The following is a 22,362-nucleotide window of genomic DNA, read 5'->3' as shown; positions in this document are numbered from 1 at the left end:
GCCCCGAGGTGATTTCACCCTGCAAGCATCCCAGATGAAACTCACTTACTCAGAGAGGGAGACAGAAGAGACAAGAGCAGGAGGATGAAAAGACAGAAGGGGTTTGAAGCCTCAGAGAAGCACAGAGAAAATTCAGAAATGAAGAGAGGAGGATGAGAACGAAAAAGAAGAAACAAAAGATTCAAAGATGCGTGGAGCGAGATTCTATTGTGTAATTCTTATGTTATAGAGGTCAGAGGGTGCAAATTTGTTGTGAAGTGTCGCTGACCTACAAAGAAAATCAGGTGTTTGTATTTTAACATTTTTTTTCTGAATTATTTACTATTGATGCATGGGAAATAAAAAACATAGCTGACTGATTTTTGTGAGAGTAAAATGTGTAAAATGGCAGATTGGCATGTATGTGTGTGAGTGTGTGTGTTTGCCAGGCCATATGTACAGAGGAGTCCTTCAGGATCAATCAGTTCTCAGTAATTTCCTCCACAGCCCATAAAAGCCAGGTCTGTCTGGAAGGAGCATGAGGCAGCCACATCAAACCAGCTAATTAATTTTCATTGCTGATTCTGTTACATCTGGCTTCGAAGATAAATTCTAGTGAGAAAATGTAAACATGACAGTGTCCGTGTGGTGTAGTATTTCTCATTTCCTGGGTTGCAACCTTTTAGATAGAAACCTTAACAGAGAAACACTTTGAAAAGCATTTATAACACTTTAAATTATTTTTGTGAGGTTGCAGACACAAATGTTACTGTAATTTAGGGGGGAGTTTATGTGGTAGATCCACACATATACTGGGTAAATGCGAAGGGAAAAAAATGATAGAAAGTTTGTTATTTGTTTAAATCTGAAAAGTGAGGCATGACTTTGTTTTTAACCATAGAAGCCTTACTTTTTCAGATAAACTTTCTCTGTCCTTGCAGTCTTAAAGTTCCTCTCTACTAGCCAAGTCATCTAGAGAGGGATCCTTTTCAACATATCATTCTGTTCCAAACAGCTAAAGCTGGATCTATAGCTCCTAACTTTAATTTTCCCATCGACGTAGCTTTAACTTGGCCTTCCTAACATGCAGATGCATGCATCTGAACCAGTCCATTGTTTTTTTTTTTGGCTTATGCTTTGGCCTGTTGTCCTGCTGGACATTAAAGACTTAAGACTTCAAATTGTTAGTTACAGTTCCTTACAAATACACATTACCCCTATTCTTTCTCAGATGGTGGCATATTTCAACCATAAATTTTATTGAAAATGCTTTAGATAAGCAGACAATATAATGCATAATCGAGAAGTGGAAGGTAAATGGCACATGGGTTTTATATTTTTTACAGATTTAAACATTTGAATAGCGTGGCATGCATTTAAAGGTATTCCTCTCTTTCTCTCAGAACCACTCCAGTGTAGCCCATTGTTGTATTTCTAAGGTCATTGTCTAGCTGGAAGGTGAACCTCCGCCCCAGCTCAAGTCTTTTGCAGCCTCAAACAGATTTTAATCCAGGATTGCCCTGTATTTAGCTCCATCCATCTCCACATCAACTCTCTGCAATACCCTCTGCTGCAGAAAAGAATCCTAACAGTATCATGTTGCCATCACCACACCATGTTTGGTTTTAGATTATAGATAGTCCCTTTTGATATTCTAACTATATAGCCTTGAAAAAAAATTATAGTTTTACAGTATCATGGTATTCATATAATTAAAAAAAGTTATTTTCCCACTACTTCAAAATTAATATAGCTCACAGATTACTAAATTTTTATCATTATTTGCAAAACTCATCAATATTTTATGATTTTACTGTTTTAGTTTAACTTTTAACTGCTTTATTTTTTGTCCTTATTTATTTTCCATGTGTATCTATATATTTTTTTTGATAGTGTCTAAAACAGGTTTAGTCTCATACTTTCCAATGACAAATAAAGGTTATCTAATAACTTGATTTTAATATTGCTCATATTTCCAAATCTTATTAAGATTTGCTTTTGCTGTAAGGTATATTTTCAAAGAGCCAAGTTCTTGTCCTTTCAAGTAAATTACTGACTTGGAAGCCTTCTTTCTGACAGCTAACTGGCAGTGCACAGCAACATGTAAAAGAACAGCAGTACTGCTACAACATTTTCCATAGAGCTGAAGATTTGATTACATTTAAAACCATGTAGATAATATAAAAATGTGACTGTTTCTTTGGTACTGTACCTATAAAAGCCCTTTTCCTCTTCAGTAATACACACAGTTTGTTTAGGAGAACTGAAAAATACTGCAAAAGACTTTACAATTTTTATTTTTTAAAGTTTTTTATGTAACTCATGACCTTTATTGTAAAGACTCAGAAAAGAGGACCCTGTATTCAGACAAGACAGAAGATGGGATTACTTCCAAAAGTGTTTGTTATAAAACTGACAGACTCCGGATCTGCAGTAGCAGTAGCTAGGGAGCCTTAAGGCAGGAAACTCTGGAGAGGGTAAATCAGAATCAGAAATACTTTAATAATCCCAGAGGGAAACTACTTTTGTTACACAAAAGTAACACAGGTTACTGAACACGAAAACTTGACGAAGGATCATTTGAACACGTGAGTCACTAACCTAGTTTAGAGTTCTGTCCATGCCCAGAGAACAAGGTCGATACCAGCTGGTCGGTTGACCAGACGCAGGGGTTGCTACATAGAGGGTTCCAGACGCGGGTGCCTTTAAGATCACAGAACTGCCATGAGATCAGATCCGAGCACATGACAGAAGGCAGGATAATCCAGAGGGCAAAGTCAGGAGACAGATCCAGGTACAGTCCACAAATAGAATCCAAAAGAACTCCGAAGACAAGTCAGACAAACAGATCAGAACAGGGACAGGCAGGCTAAGAGGTCAACGACAAAACGGGTTTGGATCAGGCAACCACAACACAAACTGGTAACTCTAGAATAATTATCACAGCAAAGGCTCAAGAAAAATCTGGCACCGATGACTGAAAGCAAGCACTTTAAATAGAAGCTGGAACAGGTGATATGATGAGCAGTAATGAGAAGTTGGGTGTAGCTAGTCTAGAGAATGAAATGAGTAATCAAGCCAGTCATCAGTACCAAGATCATGACATTTATTTTATATTAGAAAGACAGGAAATGAGATGATGGATGGAAGGAATACTGGTAGCAAAGGTCTGCGGGTCCGGATATGCAACGGTCGTGGTGAACTGCCACTCCCAGGCCCAGTCATGTGTATGTTTTTCACATTTAAAGACTACCTATTGTTGGCCTAATACATATATTCCTGTTAAAGTACACCGAAATTTGTGGTTGTAATGTGATAAAGTAACATAAACGACTATGTAAAGCACCGTATGTAAAACCCTGCCCGGTACTGTAGGTGATATCTTGTTATCTATACCTATTGGCTTTTATCTCTGCTTCAGTCCATCCCCACGTGTTCTGCGATCTTGCAGGCCAACCGAATGACCTCATGCTGCAGTATCTGTGAGTAGGAAGCCCAAATTAGGCTCTCAGGTTGATAGTTCGTCCATCTGCTCTTGCAGAAAATAGATCCAATCTGGGATGAGATTGGCTGTAATGAATCGAAAGATTAGGTTTGTGAGTTTTGTCCAAGGTTCTTTTGAAATCTATTTTAATGAATAAATCCTTTCTTGAAGCGATGCCATGCCTGCTTGCCTGTGAAGGATCAGTGTGCAGATTGCTTTAACATTCTCATTATCCTCTTTGCTATTTGTGTTGGCAGGTTAAAAACCCAATATGTGAGGCAGCATGGCATCACGTATTGCAAGGCAATGCTCAGTTATTACTGCTTTTACCCAGAGAGAATAGGAATTGTCTTGTACTTTCAAGCTAACCTGATGTTGAAAAATACAGACTTTCCCCTGATTAAAACGTAAAAAAAACATAACTCTACATAATTAAGGAAATCAAAAGGAAATGTGCAAAGACCTTGTTTTAATTTATGTGTTCTTACAAGAAGCATTTGTTTGATGGTTGTGATTATGATGACACAAGCAGTGGTTGAATCCTCTGAGAAATCACAGCAGTTTGATTTTTATCTGCACAATTATAGATAACAGAAGCCTGAAAATAATTGCCTGGATTTTTTTCTGCAATTCCTGCATTGTTGCCGAAAAAAAATCAACCTTGAGATGAGCACACAAAGATGAACATTCCTTAAAAAAGCCTCTTTCTGATATCAAGCAAGCAGCAGCAGGGTTTCTTTTCCCCTCACGTGCACTTGAATTGATTAGTACTTTGGCTGAGGGCATATTCAACATGTCTGCCCCCTGCAAGGCTCCTCTACCCTGTTGATGACTGGCTCATACACAGGCTTCCTTTTGCTCCTTCGCCCCTCAGGAAGCTCCTGTGGGGAACCGAAGCTTTGATTGACTGGCGGCTGAGTCTGCGGGACGCCTCTATTATTATCATCTCCACCTCGGCGGAGGGGCGGAGGCTCCGTGTCCAGGGGGTCTGGTCGACAGCCCCTGCTTTGTGTGCCCAATAGTCAATTAGAGGCAGCGCTCTGCCGGAGACGAGTGGGATGCAGGGTTAATTGCAGAGGACCAAACAGCTGGCTCTATCAGGGCCCATTGTGTTTGCGGCAGTTGTCACGGCAATTGAGGCATGGCTGTAATCGCTGACTAATCAGCCCTGTGCCAGATGACACCTCCATTAGCACAAGGCAGGTATTGTTCATGAGATGAAGCTGCCTCTGGTCTCCTCTGGCCTCCCCCCTGCTAGCCTGTGTTTTTTTAGTGCTTGCCAACAGAGGAGGGGGCACCATGTTAAAGACCCTGATCCTATCTGCTAAGAGGTAAACAATAGCAACAGGTCAAGGGGTTCCTTCAAGGGACAATGGTGTTCATCCTCCTCTGGGTGGACATGTCAAACATTTTTTACATTAACAGGGATTCTAAAGAGAAGGTTAAGGTCTGGGGACACATAGATAAGAGATTTCATCTCCAACTTCTAGTTTTTTAAAACTAATATCAGCCCATTCCTGTTTCTTTTTAGAAACTGTAAACATCATTAAAATGATTGCAGTTATTACTTAAACTTTTAGGGAAAAAAAGAGTTTCAAAGTGTCTAGTGGAAACAGCCAAGTAAAGTGAAAACCCCACCCATAAGCTGGTTTCTTTTTGCATCTTTGCAAAGGCTTTAACAAAAAAACTTGATTTTCCTATTTTATTGAAAACTGTGAATACAATATAATTGTGACAAATGTAAATATTCAGATGTATTTAAAAAAAAATTGATGATCAAAAATGTATTTTTAGAGGAAAGCTAAATCAGCATTTAATTGATGAATAAATATCTGGTGGAAAAGTGGAAAAAGCAATGAAATAGTACAGAAAAGAACACACCTATTAGAAGCCTAGCCACAGGTTCCCTGGGGTTCGTCAACAAAAAGCAAGGTTGCCAGTGCACAGGGGCCACTGGGCCCTTTGACCACTATCTGCAGGCCTTGCAGGAAAAGTGGCTTGCCTAGGGACACAAGGACTGAAACGTACAGAGCTCTGGTTTAAACAGAGACTCTCCAGTTGCAGGACAAACTCCTGACGCCAATGTTAACCCAAACAAGAACAAAAATCCTTTTTTTTCCCTTTTCAATTAGATCAATTGATGAAGTCTGATGTCTTAGCATAAATTCCTGCTCTCTCTTCTACCTTCAGCAGCTTATGCACTGCCATCCATGTCAGCTCTGAGCGCCTCCTGCAGATGGTGAATTCCTGACACTTGGAATATAATATCCCAATTTTATGGCTTTCCGATCAGGTATTTTAAAAATTGCCATGGCGTAAACTGATACAGCAATGATGATACCTTTTAAACTCTAATTTCTAATAAGTTTTTTGTTTAATTATCATTTGATCATTTAAATTGAGTTTTATTATCATTTTGAAATCCTTCTATTTAGCATGACAGTGAACGAAGGGTCCGTTAAGTTTGAGTGTCTCTCATTTTATCCGACTAGATTAGCACACGTATGTGGAGGTCAGAAAGCAACATGTCTGAAGTAAACCGAGTCGGCTTTGGTGAATGGGTCCACTGTGCTGATCAAACTAAATGAAAACTGAGCTCCTTCTCTGTTTTTTTAATACTCTGACCCTTCTCCTAATTTTGCTCTGCTGCTTTGTTTGGCCAAAGTTAATGTGTATTACATGCTCGCTCTTCTATGCAAACTTTATTGCAATATACAGGTCCTCTTCCTTAATCTAAACAAGCACTCTTCCCCCATGGTTAGCATGGACATGGTCAGAGGGGATCAAAGCATGCAGCAAAGAAGTGATACATGCCTGCAGAAGTGAGTGGGAAAACCCTGAGGGCTTTTTGATGTTTTAAAGCATTTCCTCCACTAATAAGGAGCAGCTTCTCCAAGCAGCTCATAATTTTTTGAATACTTGGAACAGTAATAAATCGTAGCGAGGGTGTTTTAGGCAGTTTGGTTTTACTCCTGCTTATTCGTTTAAACCTCTAATTAAAATGCAGAGCATTCTTGCGTTCTCTGGATTTGTTGCTGCTCCTGCACACAGCCTTTGACTCCCTACTCTCCCCACCACCACATCACCTTACTCCCTCCTTTTATAGTCCTCCCATATGCCTCTGCTTCTTATGATCAACATAATTTGACCTCTCACTTGGAAGAAGTGCACCAAATTTAATGGATTTTTTACAGTCTAATCTAACCAGTTCCCTCTTTATTGCTGTTTTGCACCCAGTGGACCTCATCTTTACCAGGCTAACCTCCCCCACACCTCCTCCACCCTTGCGCTGAGAAAATTAGTTCATCAGAATTCAAAATATACCGCTGGCTAATTAAAGGAGTGTTAATTGAGTGTTCAGAATTGGGTAGCCCCTTCACTAAGTACACATGGATGCACAGACATACACACAAGGGCACCATGCAATCACAGCGACAGCGCCGGGTACACCAAGGACGTCGCGCTTGGGGAGTTTCGTGCCAATCAAAGAAACGAAAGAGAGAAAGAAAAGTGCCCATCCTCCAAATAAAATGGGATTTCTAGATCATATCGTGGCCTACTGCGTCTCAGTCCGGCTCTGCGTTATCCAATCACTGCTCAGCTATCTGTGTCTGACCGCAGGAGAGAGTATAAGGCTCCACAGATACCCTGTCTCTCTCTCACCGTGTGCACAGTGCTAATGAGGGGTGGCATTTAGAGATGTGCTGCTCTGACACATGGGCATTGTGTGCCAGGCACTGGGTGATTAAGGACGAAGGTCAACCCATTAATTGCCTCCCTGCCATCTCCGCTCCCTGGCGCGTGATCTCCAAGAACTAATGCATGTGTTTGCCTGAGCTTTTATCTAATCTCCAATGCAGTTCAATCATACGCTTGGCTTGTTTACATTTCTTTCATGTGAAACTTTTTTTTCCCCCCCTCCTCTCTTTTTGCAGGAGCTGCTCAAGCCCAGGTTTTCCCGTTAATTTACTGTAAGCTGTTTCATGTGCTTGTGCCTCCTGCTCTAAGGAAGGGAAAGCATATTCCTCCATCCTCAGGGGAAATAATTAATCCTTACAAGGCTGTCGCATGTTGAAATGAAGCGAGTGTGAAGCATTTAGCCCAGGAGGCATTGCAGGCTGTCGCCCGCACAGGCACCTGTTGTTGTCCCTGCCCTACATTTCATGAGAGAGCGCTGAGCAGAGGATAACAACATGCTCCACTGATAGCAAATGAGACACAAATGCAGATGCAGATTTTGGAGTACATGCTTGTTTCTTTGTCTATGCCAATCCTTTTCCTCCTACTTTTCATGCATTATGTTTGCATGCAGGGCCACGCCAGAGATTGTGCACAGGTGCAGGAAACCCCCTACCTTATGAGAAGCCGAGGGCTCACACAAACGTTGGCTGCCTCAGAGGGTGTTTATCAACTGGCACCATCTGTATGCTGCAGCTCAGTGCTATGATCTACTGCCTGAACCAATAAGTCACAGAGTTGCTGCCTAAGATGAGACTCTCTCCTTTAACCTCTGAGTCTTCACTTATAGACTTATAGCTCTGGAAGAGAGAGATGAGGAAGCTCTGCACATCAAACACGGTCCATAACAGCCTTTGCATGAGAGTGAAATATGCTTTGGTTTGTGGCCATACTTACTGTAATCAACTTTGCTATAAAATTTCCTCCGTGGAACTTTTTTCAAGAGGAAGCGAGAATCAGAAGCATCCAGATGCTCATTTGCCTCCTCCTCCTCTTCTTCTTTTATGCTTGTGGGTTCTAATAACCGGAAGCCTTTGTGGAGTTGAGATGGGTTTTGTAGGCCTGAAAGGCCTCTAATCCCTGTGGCCTGTGAAGTGTGAAGCCCTTTGATGCCAGGTCGGCATGCCAAAGGCTCTGCCTATTGACAAACAAGGGCCAAGCGGGGAAAAGACGAAGCGAGAGGAGCTGTCTCCTCCCGCTCAGAAGAAACACAGGCTCAGGCATGAAAAATATAGGGCTCAGTCAGTGAGAAGGAATAGAATTAGCTACCCTTTAATGAATTTCCTGGCTTTTTTAGTGTTTTTTTCTCTTGTGGCAGTAATTAGTTAAAATGATGGGCATATTGCAGCCGAGGGCTCACAGGGGCAGCAGGGCACAGGCCCTTGATATGCCTGAAAGCCAAATATCTCTCCTCATTTAGACCGTGTGGTGATCAAAGATGCTTTTTTTTTCTTGCCCTCGTGTAAAGAAGATCAGAAAAAATACTGCCTTTCCATTTGAACGCGGACCTGCAATGTGCTTTGAAATGAGCATGTTTTTTCCACTTCTGAGTAAATGAAATGGGTCTCTGTCAGTTTCCCACCGCAAGTCAGAACATCAAAGCAAATGACACTGCTGTCACAAGGGAAGCAGGGCTGTGCCTCGCCGAGGCTGGTTAGACCTCAGATTGGTGGGTCTGGCACACTCTTACCAGCCCATTAAGCTGTCAGTCTAATTCTGATTTAAGTTTTATTCACTTCTACCTGTTTGTTTTATCTGTACAGTTTATTTTATGAAGTTTTATTCACTTTTACCTGATTCCTTTATCTATAAAGATTCATTTATAAAGCTTTATTCACTTCTACCTGTTTGTTTTGTCTATACAAGTTATTTTATAGTGCCATTTCACAGAACGTGTAATTTTTACATAGTTTAGAAGCTTAAGATGGATATACATTTACTTACTTCCTACTGAAATTCTACTTTAGCCACTTTTATTGAATCCCTATTTTTTTGGCTTCCTCCCCACAAGAAAAAATGTGGCAACAGTGGAAAAGACCAACTGTTGAGATCACTATAAAAGACTTTGACATTGTTTTATATATATCAGAGATGTTGTATTAAAAAAGATTAATTTGGGGGTATGAGTTCATCATTCAAATATAAAATGCATCAGGAAGTTACTGGTCTCTTATGGTAAAAGTATAACTTTATACTTTTATACTAATCTGTCAAAGTAAAGGAAAATGGTAATAATGGATTCAAATTCCAAGAAGCGCCTCAATTATCAGCTTTCAGTGCCAGAAATACCACTGAAGAAAGAATGGAACACACATTAGCTAGGCTGCTGCTGTCAGATTCTGGAGTTAGGCCTGTTTTTCAGTGTTTAGCCCTGTTTCTCTCATCCGGAACTATGGGCTCAGCTTTTTGTGACTTTTATTTGCTTAATTTGATCTATTTTTTTTTACATCAAAACCAGCTCAGAGATTATCTGCTTCACTGATTATTTTATAGACAGAGACACCTATGGAGCTAGTTCATTTTTTTATCATAGAAAGTGTTTATAGATCAGTGTTTCTATGCTCTGTCTGCTTTCAATCTCTTGAACCCCTGGTCATCCTCAGCTGATGGCTGCTCACACTGAGCCTGGTTCTGCTAGAGTTTTTTTTTATGTTAAAAAAGAGCTTTTCCTCTCTGCTGTCACTGCATGCATGCTCGGTGTGAGGATTGTTGTCAATCGCACACACACACAACTTAAGCGATCGTCTACTGTTGGCACATGGATACAGTCACAGTAGATGGTTGCAAAAGCATGTCCTGCAAAGTTGATGAATCGATGCAGTCAGCTGGTTTTCCTTAAATAGAAAACTAAAAAATTTTATTGAATTGTCTCTTCAAAGTGCCTTGAGATTACATGTGTGTTTTGAGTTTATGAATAAGCTGTGAATTGAACTAAATTGAATTGACGACCTTACTGTGAGCCAAAATTGGTCTGTTTTCTCCATCTCAATCTAAACTGGACTCCTGCTGATGCCCCAAAGTCCCTATCTTAGTTTGACTTGTAAAATATTGGCACAGACACTGTTTTAGCTGGAAGGACATTGTAAGAGTAGCAGTTGTTGATTCTGGCACGGGTTCTTCCTTATTCTATGTTGGATCACAGCTTATCCGCAGTATGGGCTTTCTAACAAGTGGCTACATTTGCATGCAACCAGTGAAGAGCTGCAGACAATAATTGCTTCTGAGAATGTTTTTTATTTAAAAGGGAAATAAGCGTGTTTGATGAACCCACCCGACCAATCTGCCTCCAAATTTAGTTTAAATATTCACACTCTTGCCCTTCAGCATTCAGCTCCTAATTTATTTCTTTTTATGATATGGATCTTGTAGATTTAATCATTTTCACAGTTGGAGTCCCAAAGGGTTGTTGAAATGAACTCCCCATGATATCTGTAATGGGAGCATAGAAATGAGAATTGTGACTACTTGGCTGTGGAGTTTCTTTAAAGTGGTTTTACGATTGGAAAGGAAATGGACTGCATCCCAGTCACAGACGCCTCAGGTGGCCAGGAAATTTGCTGACTGTTCTAACGGAGGTTCATTTTTGTGCATTTCTTGCATCGAAATATCATTTTTGAACGGGTTGCAAGTCATTTGTGGCAGCTGATATATTGTTTGTAAATTGAGTCCTTCTCCCAACCCCCCATGCTTTTTGTTACACTGAGCTAAGTAGCCATGAAATTGCCTGAATAATGTCATTTAAATCCAATCTCACCACAGCCCCTCACCTCCACACCCAGGCCCCAGACAATGACACGTGGTAGGCTTTTCATAAATTCCATTTCTCCTGTTCTGCACCTCATCGTGCCGTGGCCAAGTATTGGTCCACAGACCAAGAACTCTTCTTCGTCTTCTCTGAACCCCCGGAGTTGGATACAATTGTAGAATTAGCTCAAATATTGCTGAACATTTACATAAAGATTTAAAGCAAAAGTCCTTAATATCATATATATATATATTAAAATGTTCTCAGGCTCATATTTTAAAGTTAATCTCAAATACATAGTTAAGTCATTTTTATGCTTCTCGGTGCTTATAATTGAAACAGTAAGATTTCTGTATGCATGAATCTTTATTAACCACAACCAAAGTACAGTCATATGAAGAAATAAGAACAAGCTCTGGCAGCGGATACATTTGTGCATTTGCGAGTATGAAAACCTAGTATTTTCTTATTTAATTTGACAGATTCTAAAAGCTTAAAATCACTAAATATCTTCTATAAATGTAATAAAAATTGAATGGCTGTTAATAAAGCAATTGGGAGAGGTGCTTCATTTATTCAACTTAAAATGTTTGAAATGGCTTTTCGCATCACCTCCACATGAAGGAACACTGGTATGTGTCATTCTGTTTGGTGATTTACATTTGTTCTGAATGCAGACACTTTCTACTGTGTTTTCTTGACTGTGGTGGTGAGAGGATCTGGAGAATCTGATGCAGAATCTGGATTGATATAAAAAAAAAAAAAATAATTCACTGAAGGTAATTTATAGAAACTACCAATATGAAAAAGTCTGGCCTTCAAGGGAGCATGATCTGGAAGCAGACTTCTAGAGTCTCCAATGACCTTCAAATGTCTTCAATGGACAAGAGGTTTACACCCATACCACCAGGAAAAAACTGCACAAATCTTACTTTCATGAGATGTGCAGAAACCTTGACTCTCAAAAAAAGCATTACGATTAAAGTTTGCCATAAAGAGCAGAGACAAAGACCAGGACCTCCAGAATAATGTTCTTGCAACAAATGAGTATACATCTAAAATCTCTGGTCGTCTGCACTCATTGTTTGTGAAATTAAGGAACTATTTTAAAATAAGAAAATACCCAATACCACTTGTAAAGCATGGGGGTGAGAGTGGCATCTTTTAGGAATGCTTTGCTGTAGCAGCATCTGGTCAGCTCACCATTGCAGAATCATTTTGTTTATCAGAGCTTGATTGAGAAAAATGTGAGGCTATTTGTACAAACAAAAAGGTTTAATCCTGAACAAAACTGAACCAATGAAGCTACAGTGAATGGAAACTGCCTAAAATGCCTTGAAATGGGCTGTGGATCCCAAACAAACATCTCACAGCTGAAAGTAAACGATGTCAGACTTTGGTATTGCTACAAGCAGTGTCTTAATGTTGCAACACCAGATAATAGGCATAGGGTGTCAAGATTCTTTCACAGTTCAGATGAACATTATTGATAAGATATTTAATCTCATCAATAATCAGTTAATTTGAAAGTATTTAGTTAAAATATATTGTAAAAGGCTGAGCATTTAGGTAGGTGTACAATTTTTTCACATAACAATCTATTTCTATTTTAAAAATTAAATCTATGCTTTTTTATGCCAAAAGCATCTCTTGAGCATTTGTTATAGGGCTCTATTTTGTTAAATCTATCTTAACCAAGCTTTTAATTCCCAGTTGACCTTTAATTGGTTCTTTGTGGGGTCTCACTGCCCAGTTCTGCTAGATTGAATGAATTTGAAAATTCAGTCGCCAAGGGTAAGACCCAGTAAGTGATTCCACTTATAAATCTAAAATGTGCCACTTCAATTAAACAAGCTTTTATTCCCTCCCCTTTCCTCCCTCAGTGCCTGGTACCAAGGCTAACCCAATTCAGAGCTGAAGAGAGTCCGAATTAATTTCACAATGCACTGATTTAACAGCGCCTAAGGTAGCAGGCTCTGACAGAATGAGTTTTTAAAAAGATTCATTTGTCTAGGGATGTTCATCCACATCTGGGTGAGAAAATGAGATGGAAAGAAGGCTCTGAGCAGAAAAGCAGATGGATGAATACCGGTCCGCATATACAGCTTTCTAACTATGTTTGGGTTCTATTAAAGTGTATCGGCTTGGTTTTATTCAACTACGCACTGCCAAATAAAATTCTAGAGATGGTGATCTGAAAACTCGTAAAACATGCTGCACCTCATAAACTTTGCAGCCTAGTGGTTGCTTGTGCACCTGCTTTTTAAAAATCTGTAATTAACACAATATGATGATTCATGCCTCACAAATTTCCTTTTTCTATGATTCCAACCAGAAATTAGCTACTTTGAGTCTAAGATTCCATCATAATCTTTACTAAAAATGATGACAGTCAGAAAGTGATAAATTATCACAGAAGAAAGTGATAACCCAAAATGTGCAACAAAGTCTAATTGGTTTTGCTTAAAAAGTAAAAGTTAAAAAGTTTAATTTTCAAGGTTTTTAACTTTTATTTTCTATTTAGCTATTTATACTGTAACTTTCTCTTTCAAAAAAATTATAAACCTGCTATTATCCGCTGGCAAACAGTAGTTTAAAACATTTTCCCCATTTACACTACCCGTCTGAAACCGATCCGTGCCGAGTTCGGACCGAGCTTGGATCAGTTAGCTGTGCCGAGCTTAGTTCCTTACGACCATTTACACATCACGCTAGCACAGTTCCTCGCTTCCTAGTGACGATCTATGGTACTACTGCTATCTAGAGGGAATCAAGCAAATCAACATGGCGGCGCCCATAACATTGATATTTCGTTTTTTGCGGAGAGTCAGACAAAGAAGGCAACCTTTGGTGAATTTACTTGACAGAGTCCGCTTTTGGGAAGTGGATACGACAAAGAAGATTGAGCAGTTTTCGATTATTGATTGGCAAGTTACTTACAGATGTGCATTACTGCCAACTACTGGAAGCTGACTGTAAGGAGGTGACGCGGTCTATTCATGCGCTCTTTGTTATCAGAGAACCAAGCCTGAACTGAACCGTGCCGACCCCTACTGTTGAACTAGTACTAGATTTAGTGCTGTTCGGTTGAGTCTGACACAGTCCAGTTCCATTTACAATCAGCAGTTATCTTGGTTACCATGCTCGGACAGCTCCCGGCATGGTTTCAAAATGGTAGTGTAAATGGGGCTATTTTTACCTACAAGATGAGTAAGAGGTGACTTTCCATAAGTTGACACAAAAATAAAAAAATATATATAAATTGTAGTTAGAAGTATTTCCAGATTGATACATCTGTTTTATTTTGAAGCAAGGTATAAGGGTAGCTAATGTTTTCAGCCATCACCACAGCAATGTGCAGCAACAGGAGGGTAAGGGGCATTACTGCGTCGCTCTTTGCTTTATACTAATAAGAGAACATGGTTTATTGGATGTTTTTATCTAAAAAAATTACTTTTAAGCATTGGAATGGTATGCATGACAACGCATGTTGATATAGTTTTAAGGCATGTCTGTTTTGATAGGAGGAAACCTCTATTTGGTTTTCATTGTACCCCTTTCATTGGCTCAGTTGAAGTTCTTGTACAACCACTAGGAATTCGGCCTTATGAATTTCCTAAATGTTCAAAAGTTTGGAATTTTTGTTTCAAATAAACCTCGCTACACCTTTTTTCTGCTTTTATTTAATCCTAAGGTTCATTTTCTTTTTTTTTATCTGTTTTTTCTTTCAGGTGACCTGGTGGTACCGTCACCTTCCTCTCGGTACCCAACAGCAGCAGAACTTGATGCTTACGCTCAGAAGACAGCAAACAGCCCACTGTCCATCAAGATCTTCCCCACAAACATCAGGGTTCCCCAGCACAAGCACCTTAACCGGACTGTGAATGGATATGATACCACAGGGCAACGCTACAGCCCTTACCCCCATCTCCACACAGGAGGGTACCAGGGTCTTCTCGCCATAGTCAAGTCCTCATCATCATTATCATCATCTTCATCATCTACCTTTGGTCCTTCAAAAGGTGTTCTCAAGAACTCAGAAGGCAGACGGACTAAACTGTCTCCTGCTCACATTGCTGTGGCTCCATACCCACCCCCTAATAGTAGCACTTTAGCCAGCGGTCATGGTCAAATGGTTTACCACTCTGGGCCAACAAAGCCTCCAGAAGGCCCCGGACTCTCAGTTCCCCCAAACGTCACTGTGGCTGGCTCTGTGATTCCTGTAACAGGGGGCCGAGGCCTGTCCCTGCCTGCACAGTCTAATCTCCCCTCCATCCAAAGTATCATCTATCAGATCAACCAACACTGCCAGGCTCAGGCCCTGCAGCAGGTGTGTCAGGGGACTTCTACCGCACCAACAAATTCCAGCCCCTCCAAGCACGTCACAGCAGTCATGGGGGTTGGTTCAAGCGCCTCTGGTGGAGGCTACGTTGTAGGCATGGCTCCTCAGGCTAACATGGTGTACACAGGATCGGGGCTACCCACTCAAAGCGCAGAGGTAATGAAAAGTGGCGTATACACAGAGGGTATGGACTATATCCTGTGGCAGAAACAGCAACAGCAACAACATCAACAGCAGCAGCAACAGCAGGCCGTCCTCCGCATGTACAGTGGAGGCAGCGGAGGAGGGGCTGCCATCAGCAAGTCGCCTGAAACCTGTGTCCTTGGTGGGGGGATTATGGCAGCTCAGGTGTCCTCTTCCTCCTCCTCCAGACCTTTCCATCTGACAGCCAGTGCCAGCGGCGGAGGTGGGCTGGACAAAGTGAGCTCTTCCCCTTTGAACTGTGTGGGTATGCATGGGAATTTCTCAGTGGGTCAGTACTTTGCACCGCCATGGAATAGTGTGCTGGTTACACCCGACAGTGACTGCTACAACCCCCAGGAACTCCTAGGCACTTCAACGGGAGGTCCAACAACGGGTCACAGAGAAATGGGATATCCTCACCACCATCACCATTACCACCACCACCACCATCACCCCGCAGTTGACAGCGGTGGGGGTTTGTGCTGCAGTTTGCCAAGCAAGAGCTTGTGCAACACCTCAGTGCTGAGCAGTAGCCTGCAGTCTTTGGAGTATCTGATCAATGACATCCACCCGCCCTGCATCAAGGAGCAGATGCTCGGTAAAGGCTATGAGACTGTGTCTGTGCCGCGGCTTTTGGACCACCAGCATGCACACATCCGCCTTCCTGTTTACAGATAGAACGGTCGGAGGGGAGAGAGAGAAGAGGAGGAAATTAATCAAGGATTGTGAATTTATGAAGAAAATCAAGAAAAACGGCAATGTTACGGGACGGTTAAGAGTGCCACTGCTTTACGGATCGTGGGAGCTTAGAGAAGAGCAGTTGCTGTGCTGTGTGACCTTAGATTTGCTGGTTTCAAAGCAGGCCGTGGGGATCCCTAACACAAAAAGGTAGTAGTTACTACCAGCGGGATGGAAAAGGGATTCCAAGATTCTCCTGATGTTCCATTGTGTGGTTTGCCAATAGGATTTTTGGATTATTAATGGGTTTTTTTTGTTTTTTTGAGTTGTTGTTTTATCCTTTTAAACAGTTTTTTTTTTTATGAGAATCATAGCTTGACATGAAGTGCGTACACCACTTCTTTCTCCTCTCCAAATACTAAGGATAAAGCTACTGTGTAGGTTGTCACTGAAATGGTCTTAAAGGGCCGGCGCTTAGGGCTGCTTCTAAAACCCAAAACTAAGTAACAGCACACACATCCAGAAGTGTGCTGAAAATAATAAGAATATTACTAGCAGCTCTAGGGTGTCCAAGGATCACAAGGTTGAATCTAAAAGGGTAGTACAATTTTAGTTATTATTGCTGTTATAATTGATGAATTAATTGCACTGCTTGAATTTTGTTAACTTTGAAGTTTGGAATTGGGTAGTTTGGATATGATATATTTAAGAAACTTGAAAAACTTGAACCTATTTTTTGTTGTTTGATATATTTGTAGGTATATTATATGTATTGGCTGCTACAAGGAAAAGTGTCTCAACGTTTTTTTTATTATCTTATTCTATCGTTTTCCCTTTTTGTGTTTTTATGATTTCAATTTTCCTCTTTAAGCTGAAGTGCAGTCTGTCATGTTCTGACGCAAGGCAGAGTTGCTGCTTTGGTTCTGTAAGAACCTAAAAGAGGAGCTCTTTTTGTTTTCCTAACCAACACTGGAACCAACATTAAATCTCAAAACACTTATTTAAAACAAAATATGTTGCAAAAAATACAAGAAAAAGAAATGTTACAGTGAAGAATGTTACTATGGGGTTATAGGAATAACCTTAAATGTGCAGTAGCTTGTAAAGGTGTTGACGTTCCTTCCAGATTTTTACATTTTTTCACTGCACAACCCCAACTGTCAGTGTTTTTATTTAGTTTTATGTGTCATAACCAGCATAAAGTAGTGCTAAATTGTGAACAGGGTCAAAAATGGTAAATGTTGCATCCTATTAGAAGTAAAAAATCATAACCAATTTGTTCCTTTACAGGAAAATAATATCCTTACATCCTTAAGCTGCCACCACTGTTTCACCATAAGAATTGTTTATTTATAGTGATAATCAGTTTGCATGTAAGGCTTCAACTTTAATATATTGGGAACATAGAAACTTGATTTGATGGGATTCATTTAGATATTTCCTTTAGCTTTCTATCAATAACTGTTTCCATCCTGTCCTGACTGATAATAGGGTTTATAGGAAGGTTGAATTAATAACACGGGACCTGTCTTTACTGTTAAGATGTCTTTTAAAGACAGAACAATATCTTAATGTTTCTTATCCACATCACAATATAAACTACTTTATGTTGGTGTGTCATATAAAATCCCAATAAAACACTTTAAAGTTTGTGTTTGTAAAGTGACAAATTGTTGAAATGTCATAGGGAGTACTTTTACGAAGCACTGTATGTCGAAGCGTGTATGCGGCAGAGTGCATGTGTGTTTGTACCTTCTTAGTTTGTGTTCTTCAAAAATCCTCAGACTTTATGATTTTCTTCATATTACCAGTGAGATTGACCCACTGATTCAACAGTCCCATAAACATTATGACGGAGTTATGTACAGGAGATAACTGGCTCCTTTTTTAATGGAGGCTTTAGATGTTTTTTTTGCAGTCGGAGTAATTTGACTCCTTTAAAGCTGCACTGGCAGCGCCGCTGAAAACAAATAATATCATGCTTTTTGGGGTACTTTAATGTTGCAAACAAGTACAAAATGAAAACAATCATGCCCTGTCTTTTGGCGTCAAAGGAAAAAAGACCAGACTGACTGCTTCGTTCTTTTTTATTTGTTTTCCATTTCAGCTCTGGGTGGGGATGCATTTAGCCCAGGCCAGTCTTAACTTGATGATTCAGAGCAGTGAAATATTCATTATGACTGTGAGATACCCTCGAATGTACTGCACTTAAATTATCACGATATTTTGTTGCCTTGTGGGACTCTAGCGGGTGAGAAATATTGTATCAGTGCAGCAGCTCTCTGGTCTTATATTAGCATTTCTTTTGTCAGTCAAATTTCAGCGGCAAATTGAATTTATTAACCGGAGAGTAGGAGAACGGGGAGCTTTGCTGTGGAGAAATACTGGCATCGGTCTAGATTTATGAAGTGCAATTATAATGACTGTATTAACATTTTTTTCTCTGAGCTTACACCAAAAAAAAATGTAAACTACAGTTGTCAATACATTCCCAATGTACCACATCCCTAATCTTTATCTCTGGTTTCTTTGTTTTGATTTGTTCTAAGGTGTAAAATAAATTTCTTTAAGAATATACTCAGAAGCCATGCTTTGGCTATGAAGTCTGTGATTATTTTTTTCACATTTGCCCTCTAGAAGTCAGTGGGATCATGGGGCTTTTTTCTACAAAATCCATTATGTAATCTGACCTGTTATTTTTTTATTGATTAGAACCTTGTATTGCTGATTATCTCAATGTTTAGACTTTGACCATTCAAGCAAACAATGAGAAACAGATAAAGTTAAAATAAATCCTTGAATCCAAATTGTGTGTTGTCTGGAGAGAAATTTAGAAAATAGGCACTTATTATCCTGTAATTGTTACTTTTCACATATAGCCACTCGTACCATAAAGAATGCATGTTTAGCACAGGCTGAATGTGTCTTTGATGACTGACAGCATAAAGAGTTAAAGCCTCCTTGGCCTAAATTTGTTTTGTAAAACCTCAACAATGCAAAGACGCATTGTTTCACCAGCCAAATGCTTTAGCCAGTGCCTGTTTAGGCATATTTATGTGTGGTAGAACTAAGTTGACAGACTTAAAAAAAAAAACATCCGTTCCTAAATCCCTTCCATTTGGCTTCTGCATCCAAGCATTAGACCCTGTCAGATGATGTTGCAGTGAAAGGAGAGCGTTTAAGGCAGTGGAGTTTCCCTTCACCAGTGGAGATCTGAGGCAACAGGCCTTCTCAGCTAAATGAAATATTGAATGACATATTGGGTATTGGAAATCACGATTCAAGGAGATTCATTCAGATGAAAAGATTTAGATCAAATGTTTTTTGTGTTTGCTTTTATTTGTCATATAGCAACGGATAATTGTAGTGTTATATGCTAAAGTTTTGGAGCTTTATTTGATAGGCTAATAGAAAATAATGCATAATTATAACTTGTACAAAAATAACAATCAAAAAAGTGTGTTTAAAAGGCCTTACTTTATTTTTAGCTTCATCCATCTCCTCAGTTAACTCTGACAAGTTTCCCTATCCCTTCCAAAGAAAAACATTCCCACATCATAATGCTGCCAAAAAGTATTTTGGAGAGGCCAAAAATACTCCGAAATAGTTTGCAAATGGCAGCATAAATTAGTTTCAATTCTTTTCTTTGAATTCAGACTGCTCCAACATCCCCCCCATCACCTTTCCCTGAAGCACAGGCTCCAAACTGTCTGTCCCTCTGCTCCTTCACACACATTAATGAGCTCCTGTTGATAGCACGCATCTTAGCCCTGCTACTCTGCTCCACTCCTCTGTTCCTTAGCCGGACAATGGACGCTCAGCTCATATTAGGGTAATAGAATTAAATTTCAAATAGATTTTTGCCTGGGCTGATCCAGCCACGGCTCACTCAGCTGCAGAGGCAGAGTGGCATATGGCAGGTCATTATCTAAAGCCCACCATTCCTCCCCCGTCCGGGGCCAACAGGGTTCAGTGCCGCTTAAACAAACCGAAGGTTAGGACAGGCTGTCTGGCTGGCGTCAGAGGGGAGGACAGCAGGGTCTGAGTGGTCGTTCTGGTGGTTGGGAGGGGGGTAGAGGGTGTTGCTGTATCGCAGACGCCACAGCATCTCTGAGGGCCTGAGTGCTGCTCCATGGCGCCCGGGCTTGCTTTAAAAGCTGGGCTGTGTTTGATGGAGGGGGATTTGTTTCTGTTGGATTATAAATGTTTGCTCCCTGCATGACTGAGGGGGCTTCGTACAATCTGACAGAACAGAGAGAATAAAAACAAAAAAGTGGAAAATTTTGGTTCTGAAAATCCTCATAGCATCAGTAATCAGTATGGCTGACATCTTCCTGGAATCCTTCTTTGATTGGACATTTATTGTCCCTCAGTTTACTGCAGCGAAATGCTCTATTTTCATTACCAAGAAAAAACACTTTAACTCATCTTGTTCGGCAAGTGAAGAATCTCAGTAACACCACCTTCTGATCGCAAACATTTAAATCTCTAACTCATCACTGAGGCTGCAGACTATTGCAAATACATTTTCAAGGGCAACCAGAGGCTCGTAGAGGATGGTTGGGGGGCAAAGAGTAGGAAAAGTGACTTATGCTGGCTGTAAAAATCCCTTTGTAAATCCCAGTAAGTCCATTAAGACCTTTGCCCTGTGTAAAGGTTTATAGTCACATATTATGCACGTTAAATACTGCTGAGAAGCAAAGGGGGAAGCAGACTCAGCTCTTTTGCTCTTAGCTTGAGGTAGGGGGAGGTAGACGCTCACTCTGTAGATTCCTGGCAAAGATTGTCCAAGCTACAGACTATGGGGGCTTTGTATCTCTGTGGTCATCTCCATTCATGTAACCTCCATCATTTTTCTCCCATCTTCAAGCTCATCCCTCCTTACGATTTGGAATTAGTCTGGGATGAATTTATTAGTCCAGTCCTCTATTTGTCACTCAAACCTGGCAGGAAAATACTTTCATTAATGATTGACATCAACCTTGAGAAAATTGCACCTGTAAACCACCAGATATAACTGTGCTGCACTATTTAAAAAACATGTTTTTCATCAAAAAGCTGTAGCAGGGTTTAACCTAGGTATGTCAAGTAGACTAGTAGTGTCATCAGTGGTATACCAAGGCTTAGAAAAAAAACTATGGTTTCAATTTCTAAATTTGAAATAGAGTCAACAGCGAAACTGCTCATAACGTCTGAGGTTCTGTGCTTAGTTGTTCATTTCAGGGTTTCTCTGAAATGGTAAACTTTAGTAATAGTGTTAAGGCTTTAGTAAAGGCACTAATTAAAATGCTTTTACCAATTCTAAAAAAAAAACATATAATTGCTAAATTAGGCCAGAGCAGACATATGGGTTGCTGTAAGAGAGGAGGGACTCTTCAAACTGAGCCAAAAGAGATAAATCTTTAAAAAGATCTCCTCCCTTCAGCTCACATTAGATTGCTGTGTTTGTGGTACTTTAGAGCAGAGCAGTAAGAAAAAGTAAAGATCCAGGAAAATTAGCACCACCACTGATGTTTTGTTTGTTTGCATTGAGGGATCAATTTAAGGTGCAAGAATCAAATGCTAAAAATGTGTCTATGTGTGTTAGCAAAGTATATGACTTCAGGCTTCTCTTTTAAAAAACTAGATAATTTTGTACTTTTTTTGTCTCCCTGTCATCATGGAATTTTTTTAAATAATTTTTCAATACAGTTAGAACCTCCTGTACACCATTTCCTGGCCACATGCAAGCATCAGTGTAGTGGGGTGTAATTCCAGAGGCATACACCCGTTTTATTTCTATGTTCAGCTGAAAAAGCTTTTGACCTCCACATATTCATGTGGCTTACGTGGCAGGTCTATTATCGAATCCAATCTAAACGTTAAAGTCTGGGGATTTTGCCTATTTTTCCTTTCTCCTGATTCTTTTTACGGTTTGTGAGGCTGTTCCTCTGTTTCTTTTTTTGTTTGTTTTATTTTCCAGATGATCTCAAGTGCACCAACCCTGCCAAGGTACGAGGGTGGCGCAACCTTGAGAAAATAATATATATGGAAATGGGAAATCTATAAAGCATCTCTCTTATTGTTTTCCCTGCAGTACTGTGTTTAAAAAATGATTTTGTCTGCTCAGGATGAAAAAAAAAATGTAAAAAGTACAATGCTTCTTTCTTCTTTTGAAACAATAATAATAATATACGAGTCTTAGATTTCGAGAAAACAAGTCTGAATATAAAG

General features: G+C 40.0%; 1 protein-coding gene across 2 annotated transcripts in view; it reads left to right on the top strand.

The window, feature by feature from the left end:
• The window catches only part of fam222a (family with sequence similarity 222 member A), an 84,412-nt gene extending 67,257 nt beyond the window's left edge, over nucleotides 1-17,155 (top strand). For both annotated transcript variants that reach the window (XM_015394345.1, XM_015394346.1), the window contains one exon: nucleotides 14,678-17,155. In XM_015394345.1, coding sequence (XP_015249831.1) covers nucleotides 14,678-16,149 — 1,472 coding nt within the window. In that variant the 3' untranslated portion in view covers nucleotides 16,150-17,155. The remainder of the gene's footprint in view (nucleotides 1-14,677) is intronic.
• Nucleotides 17,156-22,362: the final 5,207 nt, after the last annotated feature.

The sequence above is a fragment of the Cyprinodon variegatus genome, unplaced genomic scaffold (assembly GCF_000732505.1).
Source record: "Cyprinodon variegatus isolate N-32 unplaced genomic scaffold, C_variegatus-1.0 Scaffold681, whole genome shotgun sequence".
NCBI classification, from domain to species: Eukaryota; Metazoa; Chordata; class Actinopteri; order Cyprinodontiformes; family Cyprinodontidae; genus Cyprinodon; species Cyprinodon variegatus.
The sequence above is the reverse complement of the archived record's forward strand: the minus strand, read 5'-3'. Positions and strand labels throughout refer to the sequence as shown.